The following is a 14,677-nucleotide window of genomic DNA, read 5'->3' as shown; positions in this document are numbered from 1 at the left end:
TTGGGATGAATGGCATTTGTGTTCAAAGAAATTTAGTGTGTGTTCTGTAGAAGTGAAACCAGCAAAAGTGTCATCGACATATCTTTACCAGTATAGTGAGGGATGAAGCGCAGAATGAATGGCTTGTATTTCGATCTGGGTCATAAATATATTGGCAAGAACGGGCGAAACAGGATTGCCCATACTTAAACCATCTATTTGAAGGAAATGTTCGTCGAAACGTTGTACATTTGCTGTTATGTTAAACTTATATTAAAGTTTTTCTTCATTACCCATTCAAGCCATCTCCAAGTATATGTTTAACTTGTTTTGAATATATTATTTTAAAACAAGCGGAATGTGTGCTGTTCATTTATCATTACATTTATAGCCAACAAGTTATAGTAAGTTTCCTGACAATATGAATGAGAGAAAAATAATTAAGATTAATAAGCTTCTGAGGCAATTTTTAGAGGGTAAGATAAAGCAATCATGAGAGCCATCTTTGTAATGTCTTGTTAGTCCTAAGCCAGACAATTATTTTTTGGTTTCTAACAGTTAAGAATGGACAGGTGTGGCTTAGTGGTTAAAATACTCAGACTGATAATCAGAGGATTTTTGGCTCATATCCTGTTGCTACAAAAACACACATTGCGGCAATGGATGTGTTATAACAGTGATGTTCAAATCTTACTATTCAGTCGGACAAGTGTAACAAAGAGTTTTCAGTGGGTGCTGTTGACTAGCTTCCTTCCCTCTAATTTATCAGTTTCAAAACTGGGCACGACTGTGTGCTGATAGTCTTTTGTGTAGCATTGCAAGAAAACTAAAATAAACAAATAATACACAAAAATCCGCATGTGTGAATGTCTGTGCACAATCGAAAGAAAAGACGAGTTGGACAAGTTTTATGTACATATTGAGTGTTTTTTATGTTATATTTTTTTCTAACAACCATCAATGAATTAAACATAATAAGACATGAAAATACATTGACAGCTGAAATTTCCAACCTGAATGCCTGGCTCCTTCTGCACATGTGGGCTCTAAGACCAACTTAAGAGACCCCTAGAGTTCAGGTACAGCTGTCCCTAAGTTTGATCTACTAGCCAGAAGAAAGGCAGGTATCCAAAAGCACCCCTCCATACATTTGATTAAATAGTATAACTGACTTTCACAGTTATAAAACTCCATAAATAAAAGTGTGGAGTGTGTTAAGCAGCATAAGGTGGCTTGAACCTGAGATTATCTAATTAAACTGGTATGCTAATAAATAGAACACGATATGAGTTATGCTTGAAAAAGTCCTTGTTATGTTTGTTGTTTTTCACAGATTAATTGGTTTTGATATTTGATTTATTCGTGTATGTATATATATATATATATGTTTTTACAGATGGAAAGCCAGAATTAGGATAAACAAGTTTTGAATATACTGGTATTGAGCTAGGTGTGGACTAGTCGTTAGTGTGCTCAAACTGTTTATTTCGAGGATTTATGGTGCACATTCAGTTGCTGCAAATATGTGCACCCTACTTTGGGTGCAGTATAAGAGTGAGGGTCAAATCCATTCTTCAACTATGAAAGTGTATACCAAGAGTTGGCATTGGGTGTTCTTGAGTAACTGCCTTTCCTCTAGTCTATCATTTCAAAATTAGGGACAGCTATTCACAGATAGCTTGTGCATAGCTTTGTGCAAACTATAAAGCAAGCAAACAAAAGTGTTGTCTCACTTTTCTAGGGACAGAGAAATAAGTGACAGTTCCAGGGGCATCACTGTTCACCCACCTACACCTTGTGCCTTGAATCTATCTTACATAAACAATAACATATTACATTGCAACTATTTTTAATAATTTCGAGTAGTAATTGTCTCTTGTGGCTTAAGGCTTGAATCTTCTCAGTTGCTAGTGGCACCCCTGATGTAATCAACTACTAATTGTAACATTATATTCCAATTTTCTGTAATGGTAATTTCATTAATTGCACTGATTATACTATTTAATATATGTATGTATGTATGTATGTATGTGGTGTCCTTAGGTTAACTGATTTTTCAAACAGTATTAGGTAGGTCTGCTTTATAACAGGAAGATAGGCAGGATAAACTATGAAGTAAACCTGAATTTAACTAGGCTGAGTTCAAGTAAATAAATAAACAGTGGACACAATAAGTTATACAAAAAAAAAAGCAATCTTTATTTAATTCAATGGACAAACACAGTGTGCATACTTGCTTTCTGGACGCTAGACAATTGTCTGCTACTGGACTTGTGAATTGTTCAACAGATGTTCTTCCTCAAGATGACCTCCTATCAACTGACTAACTCGATATCCTGTTAATAATGTTTAAATTTAACATTTTTACTTTATGGGAAATATCCAATCTATTTATAGTGACTGGCCATTCTCATGTAGCATATGTGAGGCCATAACCTCTAGACATTATCTGTTTTACTAGTGTTAGACATTGCTGTTACTGACCTTGCACAATATGCTATATTACAGCAATAGTATATACTATTTCAAAAAACAGTATAAAAACAAAACCTCTTTAACAAGGTTGTAAGTGAAAAAATAGTCACATTAACATACTTAGATTTAGTACAATGTAACATAATTCAAGTACATTATATGTATATAAACCCTCCACATACTTATGACTCTAATATGCAAAAATACATGAGAGTTAAATACATTCTAAGAATAACGTATGCATGCATATATAAAGAAATCTTTTTTCCATAAAAAAAGAATCATTGGAATTATATAGAAGGTTAAAATAATGCATATCTGCACTACAACTAATACTTTTAAGATAAAATCCAGTACAAATCATACCAAAATTATACAAAATTAAGATAGAAATTAAGATAGAAATAAAGACAAACTCCAAATGTACATGCATGCATACATAACTAAAACTCTTGTAAAATTAAAGAAAAATAGAATATATACATATAAACATACACACTTAAGTTGATGAAAGTAAATATAAAAATTTACAACTCACTCAGATGCAGCACGAGGCTCTGTTCCATTTCTCCAGTATGTATGGGTGGCCTGTTAAAACTATGTGTGGTTTGGTCAGGAGTTACACCCTCAACAGTTTTTGGGTTTGTTCCTAGGTTCACTTGGCTAGTGGTGCCTCTGTGGCTGTTGATGCATAAACCACTTGTCTCGTTTGGATGGTGGTTTGCTTTTCCACTGCAGTCAGGGCTCCTTATTGACTGCATACTCCCAAATGTGGTGATGACCCATGAGTCAACTTGCTCATCTGCATCATTGAGGTGGTAGAGACATTGAACCAGGTGGTTGGAACTTCAGCAGTGGCTAGAAATCTGTCCCATCCCAATGCCAGGTCACCCCTCAAAAAGGTCCAAGCTCCAGAAAGGTTTTCTTGGACTTAAGAATGTAGTGCACCTGCCAAAAATGCAAACACATTTGGCAACTCTATTGTGTTGACATGTCACAAACTCCAATGTGATCCCTTACTAGCAGGTCCATCTTCTTCTTCTTTGCCATTTCTGGCTCCCACTTTGGTTGTGTCAGTAGAAATAGTGTGGAGACGCGATCCCTCTGGAGTAAATGAAGTGGTTAATGATGTTACTCCCTTTGTGACCAGTACGTCCAGTAGAGGCTTTATTACTGCCAGACCTACCATTGCTTGACTTTTGAAGACTTCAGGCCAACTTGACCACAGACTATGTAAGCTCTCCCATATCTGATGCAATGACCAGCATTGTATCTTTATTCATGGGATTAGCCATGGTAAACATCAGCTCGGTGTAGTCTACTCTTTCACAGTAGAAGAAGTCCTAGGCATACTGGTCTTCATTGTATTGATGATCCATAATGCAGCTTGGGGATTTTTGGAAAATTTCAGGAAACAAGGCAGGATAACCACTGTCTAGTTAAATTTAAAAAAAAGCAAGAACTCGATCTTAAGTAGCAAAAGTTCAGATTCAAAGGCCATGTCAGGTTAATTACAACTTGTCAAAAGTTTAGCTAGATGTGCAGGTTGAAAATATGCATATGAGTTGGGTTTCAACCATCACATGTTCTAAAATCCTTTTGACATGGGTTCATAACTTTATACATTGGAATAACATTTCTACTTGCTTCATGTGTACTCACACCTTATCTTGGTTGTAGAAATGTATCCCTAGTGCCTGACAACACATTTAAACTTACAGGACAACAGATAACATAGCCTCCCATCAGGTTATTATGTGGATAGAGCTTGATTCTAACAGGAAGGAATGGGTGTTGAGACTGCAACTGGTTCGTACACACATAAGTTGGTTTGGGTTTGGTGATGCCAACCTTTACTTTTGACCAATAAGATCCACTAACATTTATTTTATTTCGTTAGAGAACTTTGTTCAGTTTTAAGTTTGGTACTAGTCTTTGGTGCAACTTACAAAGCTTTCACTATGCAGTTGTTACTTTCTGCCTCTCCCAAGTACTGAACCTTGTACTGAAACAATGTCCAGGAAATATTCAGTAAAATTATGTGCTTATTAAAAATATTTCAGCCTATGAGTGAAAATATTATATTACAACCAAACACAAATTTGTATTTATTAAGATATTTAACTCACTGTCTATAAATCTCATTTACTAGTGAAAATGTTACCAACTCATGACTATCTCCTGGAAGTGTCACTTATACACTGGAATCTTCTCTCGTGTGGGTAGCCTGTTAACACTTTGGGTGGTATGGTTAGGAGTTCCACCCTCTACAGTCTTTGGGTTTGTTAAAATATCTTGCACTACTCTATAAAAAATACTAGGTAAACTGTGTTTTTTCTAAGATGTAGAGAGAGTCGCTTTGTTACTATTATCTCTTGTATGAAAATTCACTCCTGATGAACATTTTAATGTCAGGATTGAAACACATATATTTATTTATATACATATATCGCCATTACACATTGTCACATACTCCAGCAGCTTATAACTATCTCTGATTTCCCTGTAAAATTACTTCATTTCACTTCCACAACCTTCCAAACTATTTCTTTGCAGCAATGGTCCCAAATATGCTGCCATCTAAGAATAATAAAACTCAAGTTATTTTTCATTTCAGGCATCATAAAATGAACAATCACTGGCAGATTTCAACCAAACTAAGACAACTATAATTCTCATCAGCCAGGTTTAATACGTGTGCTGTTACTACTACACTCAGAGGAAACACAACTTTCTCAATGCATATGGAATCAGTGTAATCTCCAGGTATGGAGGGGAGAATCTAGTAAGTACTATGCGGCATGCTCCATGGAGTTCTTGCTATTCAGCTAGATCAAGGGAGTGATATTCTCAAGATGTCAAATAATGTTTCACATCAGAAAATTCACTCATTGGCTCAGAAAGCAGTTACAATGCCCATTCAGTCATCAATTTTTCAACTAGATAATCATCCTAACTTATGAATTAAATCAAATGGCAATCACAACATGTACACCTTATATTATATCATTAAATGCTGCTCGTTAGCCCAGAAAACAAAAAGTTGCATAGCCTCTTCAGCTGAGTTTTAGAACTTCTAGTGACAGTTGTTCAGATTATTAATATTCTATGTATTACATCTATTCATTCCATCTGTCTTGGTTTCAGGTAATCATGTGGTAATCGCACAATGTAGTGCATAAATTGTACTTTACCATATTATCTACTAGCTCAGAACACTTTTCAACCGAGTTTTCAAACTCCCACAGCTACCATCTTCAATTGAACAAACTGTTGATGTACTACACATTATATCCATTAGCTCAGTTGTTGCAGCCTGATAATTGAGCAACTATCATCTCATATCCAATAGATATCTCCTTTAATGAAACTCTGTTTGATAGCTCAGAAAGCAAACGTCCCTTAATCTTATGATCAACAAATAATCCTAACTGTGTCATAAGCAAGTGAAAATCAAGGATCACTACTTCCTTTCAGTTAGTGATCTTACAATAAATGACTGTCCTAACTCTTAATTGTCTAGCCCACCCATACAAATAGCCTCACTGCTTGTAATAAATACCCAGTTTAACTGGACCCCATTAATACATTATATGAAATTTTTCTTTCTCTTAACCAGCCACTCTACAATCCAGTTAAGTTGTCTTTCCCCAACTCTTACTGATTTGTTTAGCAAATATTCTATATAGTACTTCACAAAGTTTGTTTTGAAAATCTAATAAATTTATTGAATGTCGTATAACTGAATAAGTATGTCATCACTTTCTACTTAAATAAATTATAAAAAGAACAAGAAACAACTCAAAAACAAATAAAAAAATCTATATCAAGATGTCAGTGGACTCATTCGGGAGACACAAGTTAGAGTCTGATAAACTTTGGTGTAAAAGCAAACAAAGATCATCCTGGCATTCTAATAAACTAGATATTTGATAGTAAGGTTTCCAATAGTAACAATAATTATTAAAACAAGATATTCTTTATAAAAAAAATCATAAATAAATATTATTTTCAAAATTGATGGAATCTTATTATTTTATAAAAACTAAACAGAAAAACGTTAATAACTAAAGCTTATTATTCTCACAGTCTAAGTGAGTAAGGTGCTATAGAAGTTGTTCAAGTTGAGAGGCAAAATTTTCTTGGAGAAATAAAAATTCATCATAATAATTTTATCATAACTACTACTTCAAACAAAATTCATTAATTGTCACTTTCATTTATGTATTTTATATAAGTTGTGTGGGAGAAAAATTCTAACTTTATAAGGCAGTGTGTCATTCTGTGGAAAATATTGATCAAATTGATTACTCTCTCTCTTAGATGATCTTTGAAATTAATTAGTCAACATTTCTTAATTTAATCTTAATTTCTCATTATAATTTAATTTGATATTGAGGTGGTAATTACAAGCTAGATAAACAATAATAATAGTGTTCTATAAGCAACCTAAGTTTTGCAATATTGTAAGGCATACATAATTAGTACAGGAGCACGTGAAATATCTAAGTGATGGAGAAAAATCATGTTGTTACTGTGATAAAAGAAATACTCTGGGGTTTACAAAATGGCTTGTTGCTATACTTAAAAGTGATGCATTTATTAGGTATGGCTACACCCATTATTGGGTCTACACCTGCATTAGCAAGGCTTGGTTTGATTTGTTTTGAATTTCATGCAAAGCTGTGCTCTCCCCACATCATATTAGCTCAAGATATATGGACCTTTATATTTTGGCTTTTAAACTAAATATAAGTGTTATAGTTATGTTTTCTTAGATGCATAAAGGAAATGGGAAACAGATTTGTTAGTTAGAGTGACCTCTGCATTAAATTAGTTGAGTGTGACTATGGGAGGGTTGTGCCATCTGTTATTCAGAGCCTTAATTAGTAAGCAAAATTCTTCCATGTTTAAATGTTTATTGCTTCGTAATCCTCAAAAGTGAAAGATAGTTTTCAAACTTGGGGAATTTTATTTAGGAACGTGACATAAATGCAACCTTTGATAAAGGTGTTAATAAATTAAAACATGTTTTTAGCTTTTTCTGGTCCACGTGAGAGCCAGCTTTTCAATATCTGACACACTAACACCAAGAAAACCTTGTTCTTTCTCTACTTCAAATGACAGTAGTGAATAAAATTAATCTAAAAATTTTAAAGTTTCAAAGGAAGAACTTTCTTATAAAGCATTTGTGCAAACAAAAATACATATCATATATCTAAATTTAGTTCACCCAAGCATTTATTGGTAATTGTAAAACTACTAAACAGTACACATACATATATATATATATATATTGACACAAATGGCTTTATTAACAAAAATAATGGAATCAGTGAAATGAGAAAAATGGCATTAATTTATAATGTACAGTCCATTATTGGTATATATATATGTATTACACATATGTGGAGATTGTACACTGGACTTCCAGTAGAAAGTTCATCCTATCATAAGAGTGAAAAGAAATTTTCATCTGTATACTTAGCAAATGCATTACTAAAACAATCAAGTTCTATGGCTATAAAGAATAATGATTATCATACATTGCTTATTTCCTGCACCATAATTCTACTTTCCGCTTTTTTTTTTTCATTACAAGTAAGCTTATTAATAATTTACAGTTTAACAAAATGGGAAAATTATTTTATAAATCTTAATTTGCTTTTTAATATTTTTTTTGGTTTTTAAAAGTAATTTTTGACTTCTCATTTAAATATATTTTTCTCTAGGTAACTAAACCTTTCAAATAAGCCAATAAACATTGATAAGATAGTTTGGTTGACATTCATTTTTGAGAGTGAAAATGTTTAATCATCAAACTATTATATATCAGAGAGAAATAGAAGTACTTAAGAATAAACAGTTTTACTTTAGAGGGATTGAAACATGTAGTCCATGTTTATCTCATTATACAGTGACCAAACTGATAAAGAAATAAGTTAAATTTCATTTTCTTTGAAAACCCATTCTGGAAACTGATCCACATAGTACTTCATTTGTTTTTCTTCTAATTGTGGTTTGTTACTTCTACAAAATAGAAAAACAATTAAGATATATAAATATTAACTACATATACCAATCAAAAAAACTTGTTGTTATTTTAATCTGATATTTTTGAAGTTTTTACCTGCTGACTAAAAGAAAAAAAGAAGCATATCAATATGATTATAGATAAGAACTTACAGGAGCTAAAAATGTTAAGGGCATTCCATTATTACTCATGGTACAGTGATCCTTATTGTTTTTTTAAATGCTGATCTTCTGTAGAGATAATTATCTGACCAATAAAGGCTGATTGTCAAAACCAGGCAATCAGATCTACCCTCTGCTTTGCAGAGGACAGGTCATTTGGTAAGGCAGGGCAGGGACTACTTTTCCTGAACCTGTCTCACAGTACATTACTAGTAGTGACCTCTATACAAACAGTTAATATTATATAAATAAAATGAAGTAACACATAATGGTTTATAAAGCTGTGAGTTGCCATTTGAATCCAAATAAAGCTGATATATTTGAACAATAAATTAATTTAAACTAACAAAACTTTGTAACAAAATTAAAATATAAAGAACTTGCAAAAATGCCATGTGTTCATTTTTATTTGATTTAAATGCAAAAGGTTCCCACATTTTTTATTTATGTCTTGGGCGGCAACTAATTTGGAGATAATCAACCATTTTGTTGTATGCTGGCTTGTTCATAAAGTAGAACTCCTGCCATCTGGAGTATTGGTCCTAAAAGTCTCTTACTCAAATATAGCTTGTGTTATTTATGTAATAACTCTAGTCCACCTACACATAAGAACTGTAAGCAATATGATTCATCAATATATTAATGAATAGTTACAACTCTATTGATTTATGCTTAAAAAATACCAGTGACAACTGAATTAACTTTTTATATGCCATTAGACAACCAATAAGTTTTAGTTGATTAATTGCTTCACAATTTGTGGATTTAAACATGGAGTACAGTCATAATGAAGAGTTCATACTGCCAAGTAAAAAGCATGAATAAGCAGTTCTTTACCACTTTCTTAAATAGATGTAGAGGTGAACATTTCCCAAAACAGTTAATTGATATGTATTTACTTACCTTAATGTATGGTTGGTATCATTTTGTTTAGCTGATAAGGGAGGAAGATCGACAGTAGTATATGTCAATTCAACATTTCTAACACTTCCAAAAAAGTCTGTTAGTGGAACAGTTTTTGGGTCTCTGCGAAACAGATCTTTTCGAGAGGCCACAGTTGACATACAAACTCGTTTTGGACAAACCTTGAGCTGTTGGAGATAAAAAAAACAAAGTATCAAATATGTTAATCAGTATCTTTGGATGAAACTCTTTTAAAATATAGTTATTATCAACAGTTCTGTAAAGTAATTTTATTGGTAAAACTACAAGTTTACTAAATCAACCAAAACTGAAATTTTCAATTGGTTACTAACAGGATCTGCCTGTGGAAAAGTAAAATATTTTTTAAACGTTCCAGCTAAAGACAAAATGCTTAGAATATCTATATTTTTGCTGTTCTTCTAAATTTTGTTTAGAGATTAAAAATGTTTCAGCTGAAAATATTCAACAGTATATTTATTTCAACTTTTTAATTTTTTTATAGGTTTTAACCCATTAACTGCAGCAGGAGCAGCTCAGTTGCCATTTTCTGACTTGCAGATAAAACTGAGTTGCCATCAATCACAATAAAATGGTAATTATCGTCATTTGCATAGAGTTATAGTTATATATGTGCGACAGACGGATATTTCCGTCATTCACAGCTAGGCCATAGAACTTTAATGACGGAAATACCCATCATCTGCAGTTAATGGGTTTATAGTATGTTTGTGAAATGTGGCTATAATGTTTGAAAATAAAATCATTTAGTTTTATAACTTGTCTCTATATTACATGTTTATTAAATGTGAATATATTACTCAAACCCTAACACCATTATCTAACACTCTGTACATTTCACATAGAAAATTTTTTATTGTATCTTTATTGAAGTTTGTGAAACTACATTTCTAAAATGTTTATACAAAAGTTCACAGTCTGAAGGAAATATACCTTAAGTTAAATTTTTGTGTGATGTAGTTATTACTTGTATTTAAATTCACATGCAACTGAAATGTTGGTTCCTTTTCTTTTTTACCAGAAATCTATCCTTTTCAATATTCTATTCCAGTGTCTATGAGGTTTTTCTCTTTGTTAATTCTGGGTCAGTTGATAAATGTATTTTGTTTGTAAGTCTGTAGATAAAGAAATTCAGAATCATTTACACCTTCATTTTGCTAAATGTAATTTAGTAACTATGACTTACACAGTTCTTTTACAAAAGTATATTAACTGATTTTACCTTTTATATTTCACTGCTTTCTGTCTGAATTTATCATGAAAAAACCTTGAAAACATTTCTCTGCTGTAAAGTTATAGGTTTAGTAATTACTTGGGCCAAATTTTATATTATTATGTTCTAACTAACTAACTATATATATACTTTTTTTGGAATTGATTCATGAATGTCTAAACTCCTTTTTTTAGTTAACTTTGAGTACAAGATTTTATGGTTTTATTGCTCTAGTTTAGTTGGTTTATTAAATATTCATCCCAAATACAGAAACAAGTGTATTAAGGTCAATTGTTCAGATACTTTTTGATGGAGTATCCTGTCTTATAAGTACAATAAATATAGTTTACTATGCTTTAAAGAAAAAAAAGCTAATATATAACTTATCTTATAGCTACTTTCTTCTGTTAAAGGAAATGTATTTATCAATAAAATTGCAAAATTTGACAAGTTGGCATAAAAATAAAGACATAATAAATGATAATCTAATGTCATCATCCTCTCTCTTATACATATATTTATCAATTTTTAACAATGACACACACCATAATGCATTTTTCTATACTTTACAGAACTCAATAAATTAGCTATGCAATTTCAATCAAAACTAATTTTGTACTTCCTGAATGTCTCACTATTCTTACAAATGAAGTACCAACATAACTCACAAATTCTGCCATGTTGCTTGCACTGTCGGGGTTGATTTTCTCAAGAAATTCCAGAGCATAATAAGTGTAGCGATCAATAACATAGACCCCAATAGATGAGTCACCATGGTGCTAAAACACAATCATATGCATTCAATCATAAATTCTAAAGTTTTTATCATGGCAAATTCATTGTGCTACAACATTAAAATGCTTGAACAAATTGGTCAACAATGATAAAAAAAATCAACATAATGAAACTTAACTTAAAACTTCATACAGCATTCTCTAAACTAAATCTTTAGTTCTTTAGACCATTTATAGACACAAGTTGAAATACATAAGACCATGTTTTACATATATAAGTCACTATATCATAACCATCTAGAACATTCTCCTTCTGAACATAAAATAAACAATATTGACCAAGCTCACGCTGATCTGAGGTTTACAAGTCACAACACCTGTAGATGTTTAGATTATTTAGCTAGTAAATATAAACTGTACTCCCAATAGGTTTATGTTTTTAAATCTACATAGAAACCACTAAATCGTTATTTAGTTAGATACAATTCAAATTGGATATTCCTTTTACCTAAAATTTTGAACAAAAGTGAACTTTTACTTGTTTAGGTTAATTATGTACTTCACTACAAACAAGTGTAATCCAAACCTGCTAAACTCATTTTAACCCTACATGCACAGGTAGGGGTCAAAGTGCATATGCCATAACTTGTTACAGAGTGCCTTTCCACATGGTATTATATATTTGATGTCAGGGTTATCAGCTATTCATGTTATCCTACATTGCCGATTTGGCAATAGTTTGTGGTATATTAAATACTAGATCCTATAAAAAGGGGTACAGAAAAAAACTGTATATAAGCATTTTGGAGGTTTGAGAGATTATGTAAATACAATATGCAAACTGTATGATGGACAAAAGTATTTTTATTCTTCACATGAACATCACACCTTACACTCCAACTTGTCAGAGTCAGACTTATGTCAGCAATTCACAGATGTATCTTTAGTACAATGTGTTTGTAACACATCTGATTTTTTGTGTACAACAGACTTGTACATTTGAATAAAGTCTGCTAGATTTTGTGTAGATACATGTAGTAAATTTGGAATTATAATCAACATTCCTTCTCCAATAGGGGGCTCAACAGACCAACCCCATACACTTTCGGTTAGAAGTTATTATACCTACTCTTGTGGAGATAATCAACTAATGTTAAGCTATTGGTTTTCATACAGAAATGCAGTACAGTTGTTTATGCATATAGGAGTATAAATCATACCATCTTTAACTTTGGCAGTAAATTGCTAAACGGTAAATAAGAATTTACTAAAAAAAAGTAACAAAAATGATTAAATAGTTTCAAAGTTAAAAGCAGTTTGAAAGTATATCTATAAATATAATAGCCAAATGTCTATCATGCTTTGTATCTCCTGAATGGTTAATTGTAGAAATAAAGTTATCAAAATGCTTATTTTCCAGAATACATTATAGAAAATTATTAATTTTTTTGCAATTCTTAAAATTTCATATTAACATCAACATCAATCCATTAGTCTTGGTATATGCTGAATGGTCAAACCAAGAAAAAAAAACAAACTTATTAACAATGGAAATGTTTCTTTTTGTGAGGGAATTTCAGAAAAACACCGAGAGTTTCTCGAATGACTGATTGAAAGAAATACAAGTAGAAGATAGGAGCATGAATGGAAAGATTGCTTATAGGGAGGAATGTGTTTGAGTATGTATTTGTTGTTGTTTGGTTTATAATTTTTTTATTACTTTTTTTTCATGTCAGTATTATATACATGCATGATTTTATTGTACCATGTCAAATAAATTGAATATCTCCCCTTTGACACTTCTTATAGAACTGACAACTGTCAAAAATGCATACTTCAGTAGCAGTGTTTTCTTGCACTCAGTAAAATGACAAGGAAGGGTAGCATCCAGTGGAAAAATCCCAGCAGCTACTTAACAAATATGAATGTTCTATTGTGCTGGATGTACCCATTACATTGAGACCCAAACATTTTTGCCAACAATGCACTGCATTCAGTCTCATTTGCTTTAAAACAAACACAATGCAATCTTTCTTATTAAAATAACACATGGAATGACAAAAGATGGTTGTAAATGGCCCACTAGACAATCATATTGCATATATGCTATGATTGAAGGCATTGTATCAACTGCACATTTTGCATTTATTCATCACTATTTTTTAAGAAAATTACAATTGAATTGTTTTAACAGGCATCTACTAGATTAAGCTTAATATTAAACTTTATAATTCATTTTAAAAAGTGACAGACTTACAGTTAAGAAGGATATATTATCTGCAATATTCATTACATAGTAACTTAGTACTTGCACGATGCCACAATTCATACATGAAAACATATAAATATAACAACATATTTGTGCTCATGTGTATAAGGCATTTTTTTATGTAAATCATTGGGGCAGGAGATGTTTAAGATTCAATGCATTTTTGTCCCCCTAAAAAAAAAAGAGAAACCCAGTTAAAATTAAAGTACCTTCCTTAATGAAGCAGTTATACTTTAGATATGAAATTGGAAATTTATGATTTTTATAGCATTACAATAAAACGTTACTCCATGCTTAATATCTACAAATTGTAAACATTTGTTATCTTTTCTTGATGACAATTCGTGGAAAATATTTGCAAATGGAAACTCATTACTTGATAACTATGAAGACTTCCAACTATCTCTATAAATTTGTCAATAATAAAACACTGCCCATAAATTAATGTTAGTGGCTGTTTACCATTAGATCTTCTTCAAGCTATGATATATGTTTATATTGGCTTTCTAGCCCAATAACACATATTTTAAAATGTATTTATGAAGAACCTGGAATATGTTGACCTAGTATTCATTTGTCTCCACTAACAAAATGAGGATTGGATAATTTCATGGACTGCTTACTTGGTCATAAGTTATGTTAACAAAGAGTAATCACTTCACTAGTGGTGTATTTGTTTGTTTGAATGTGAAATGATCTAGTTTGTTAAGTATTACATAAACTTACTGATAGAGAATCTTCACCAACCCGACTGCTTGCCACTGCCAGGATGTTAGGAGAATAAAATTTCTGGAACATTGATTCTGCTTGGCAAGTGTCAATCATGAAAAAAATTTCATGATATCTGATTGTGGAAAAAAAAAAAAAAAA

The 14,677-nt window shown here is 31.7% G+C and overlaps 1 protein-coding gene across 1 annotated transcript in view; it reads right to left on the bottom strand.

Annotated features, from left to right (window-relative positions):
- Positions 1–5,081: 5,081 nt before the first annotated feature.
- LOC106456936 (GPI-anchor transamidase-like) overlaps positions 5,082–14,677 on the bottom strand; it is a 29,365-nt gene continuing 19,769 nt past the window's right edge. Inside the window, exons 6-9 of the mRNA XM_013916315.2 lie at positions 14,534–14,651; positions 11,473–11,583; positions 9,553–9,740; positions 5,082–8,484 (exon numbers count right to left, since the gene is read on the bottom strand). Coding sequence (XP_013771769.1) covers positions 8,397–8,484; positions 9,553–9,740; positions 11,473–11,583; positions 14,534–14,651 — 505 coding nt within the window. The 3' untranslated portion in view covers positions 5,082–8,396. The remainder of the gene's footprint in view (positions 8,485–9,552; positions 9,741–11,472; positions 11,584–14,533; positions 14,652–14,677) is intronic.

This window comes from Limulus polyphemus, unplaced genomic scaffold (genome assembly GCF_000517525.1).
Source record: "Limulus polyphemus unplaced genomic scaffold, Limulus_polyphemus-2.1.2 Scaffold273, whole genome shotgun sequence".
Taxonomy (NCBI): domain Eukaryota; kingdom Metazoa; phylum Arthropoda; class Merostomata; order Xiphosura; family Limulidae; genus Limulus; species Limulus polyphemus.
The sequence above is the reverse complement of the archived record's forward strand: the minus strand, read 5'-3'. Positions and strand labels throughout refer to the sequence as shown.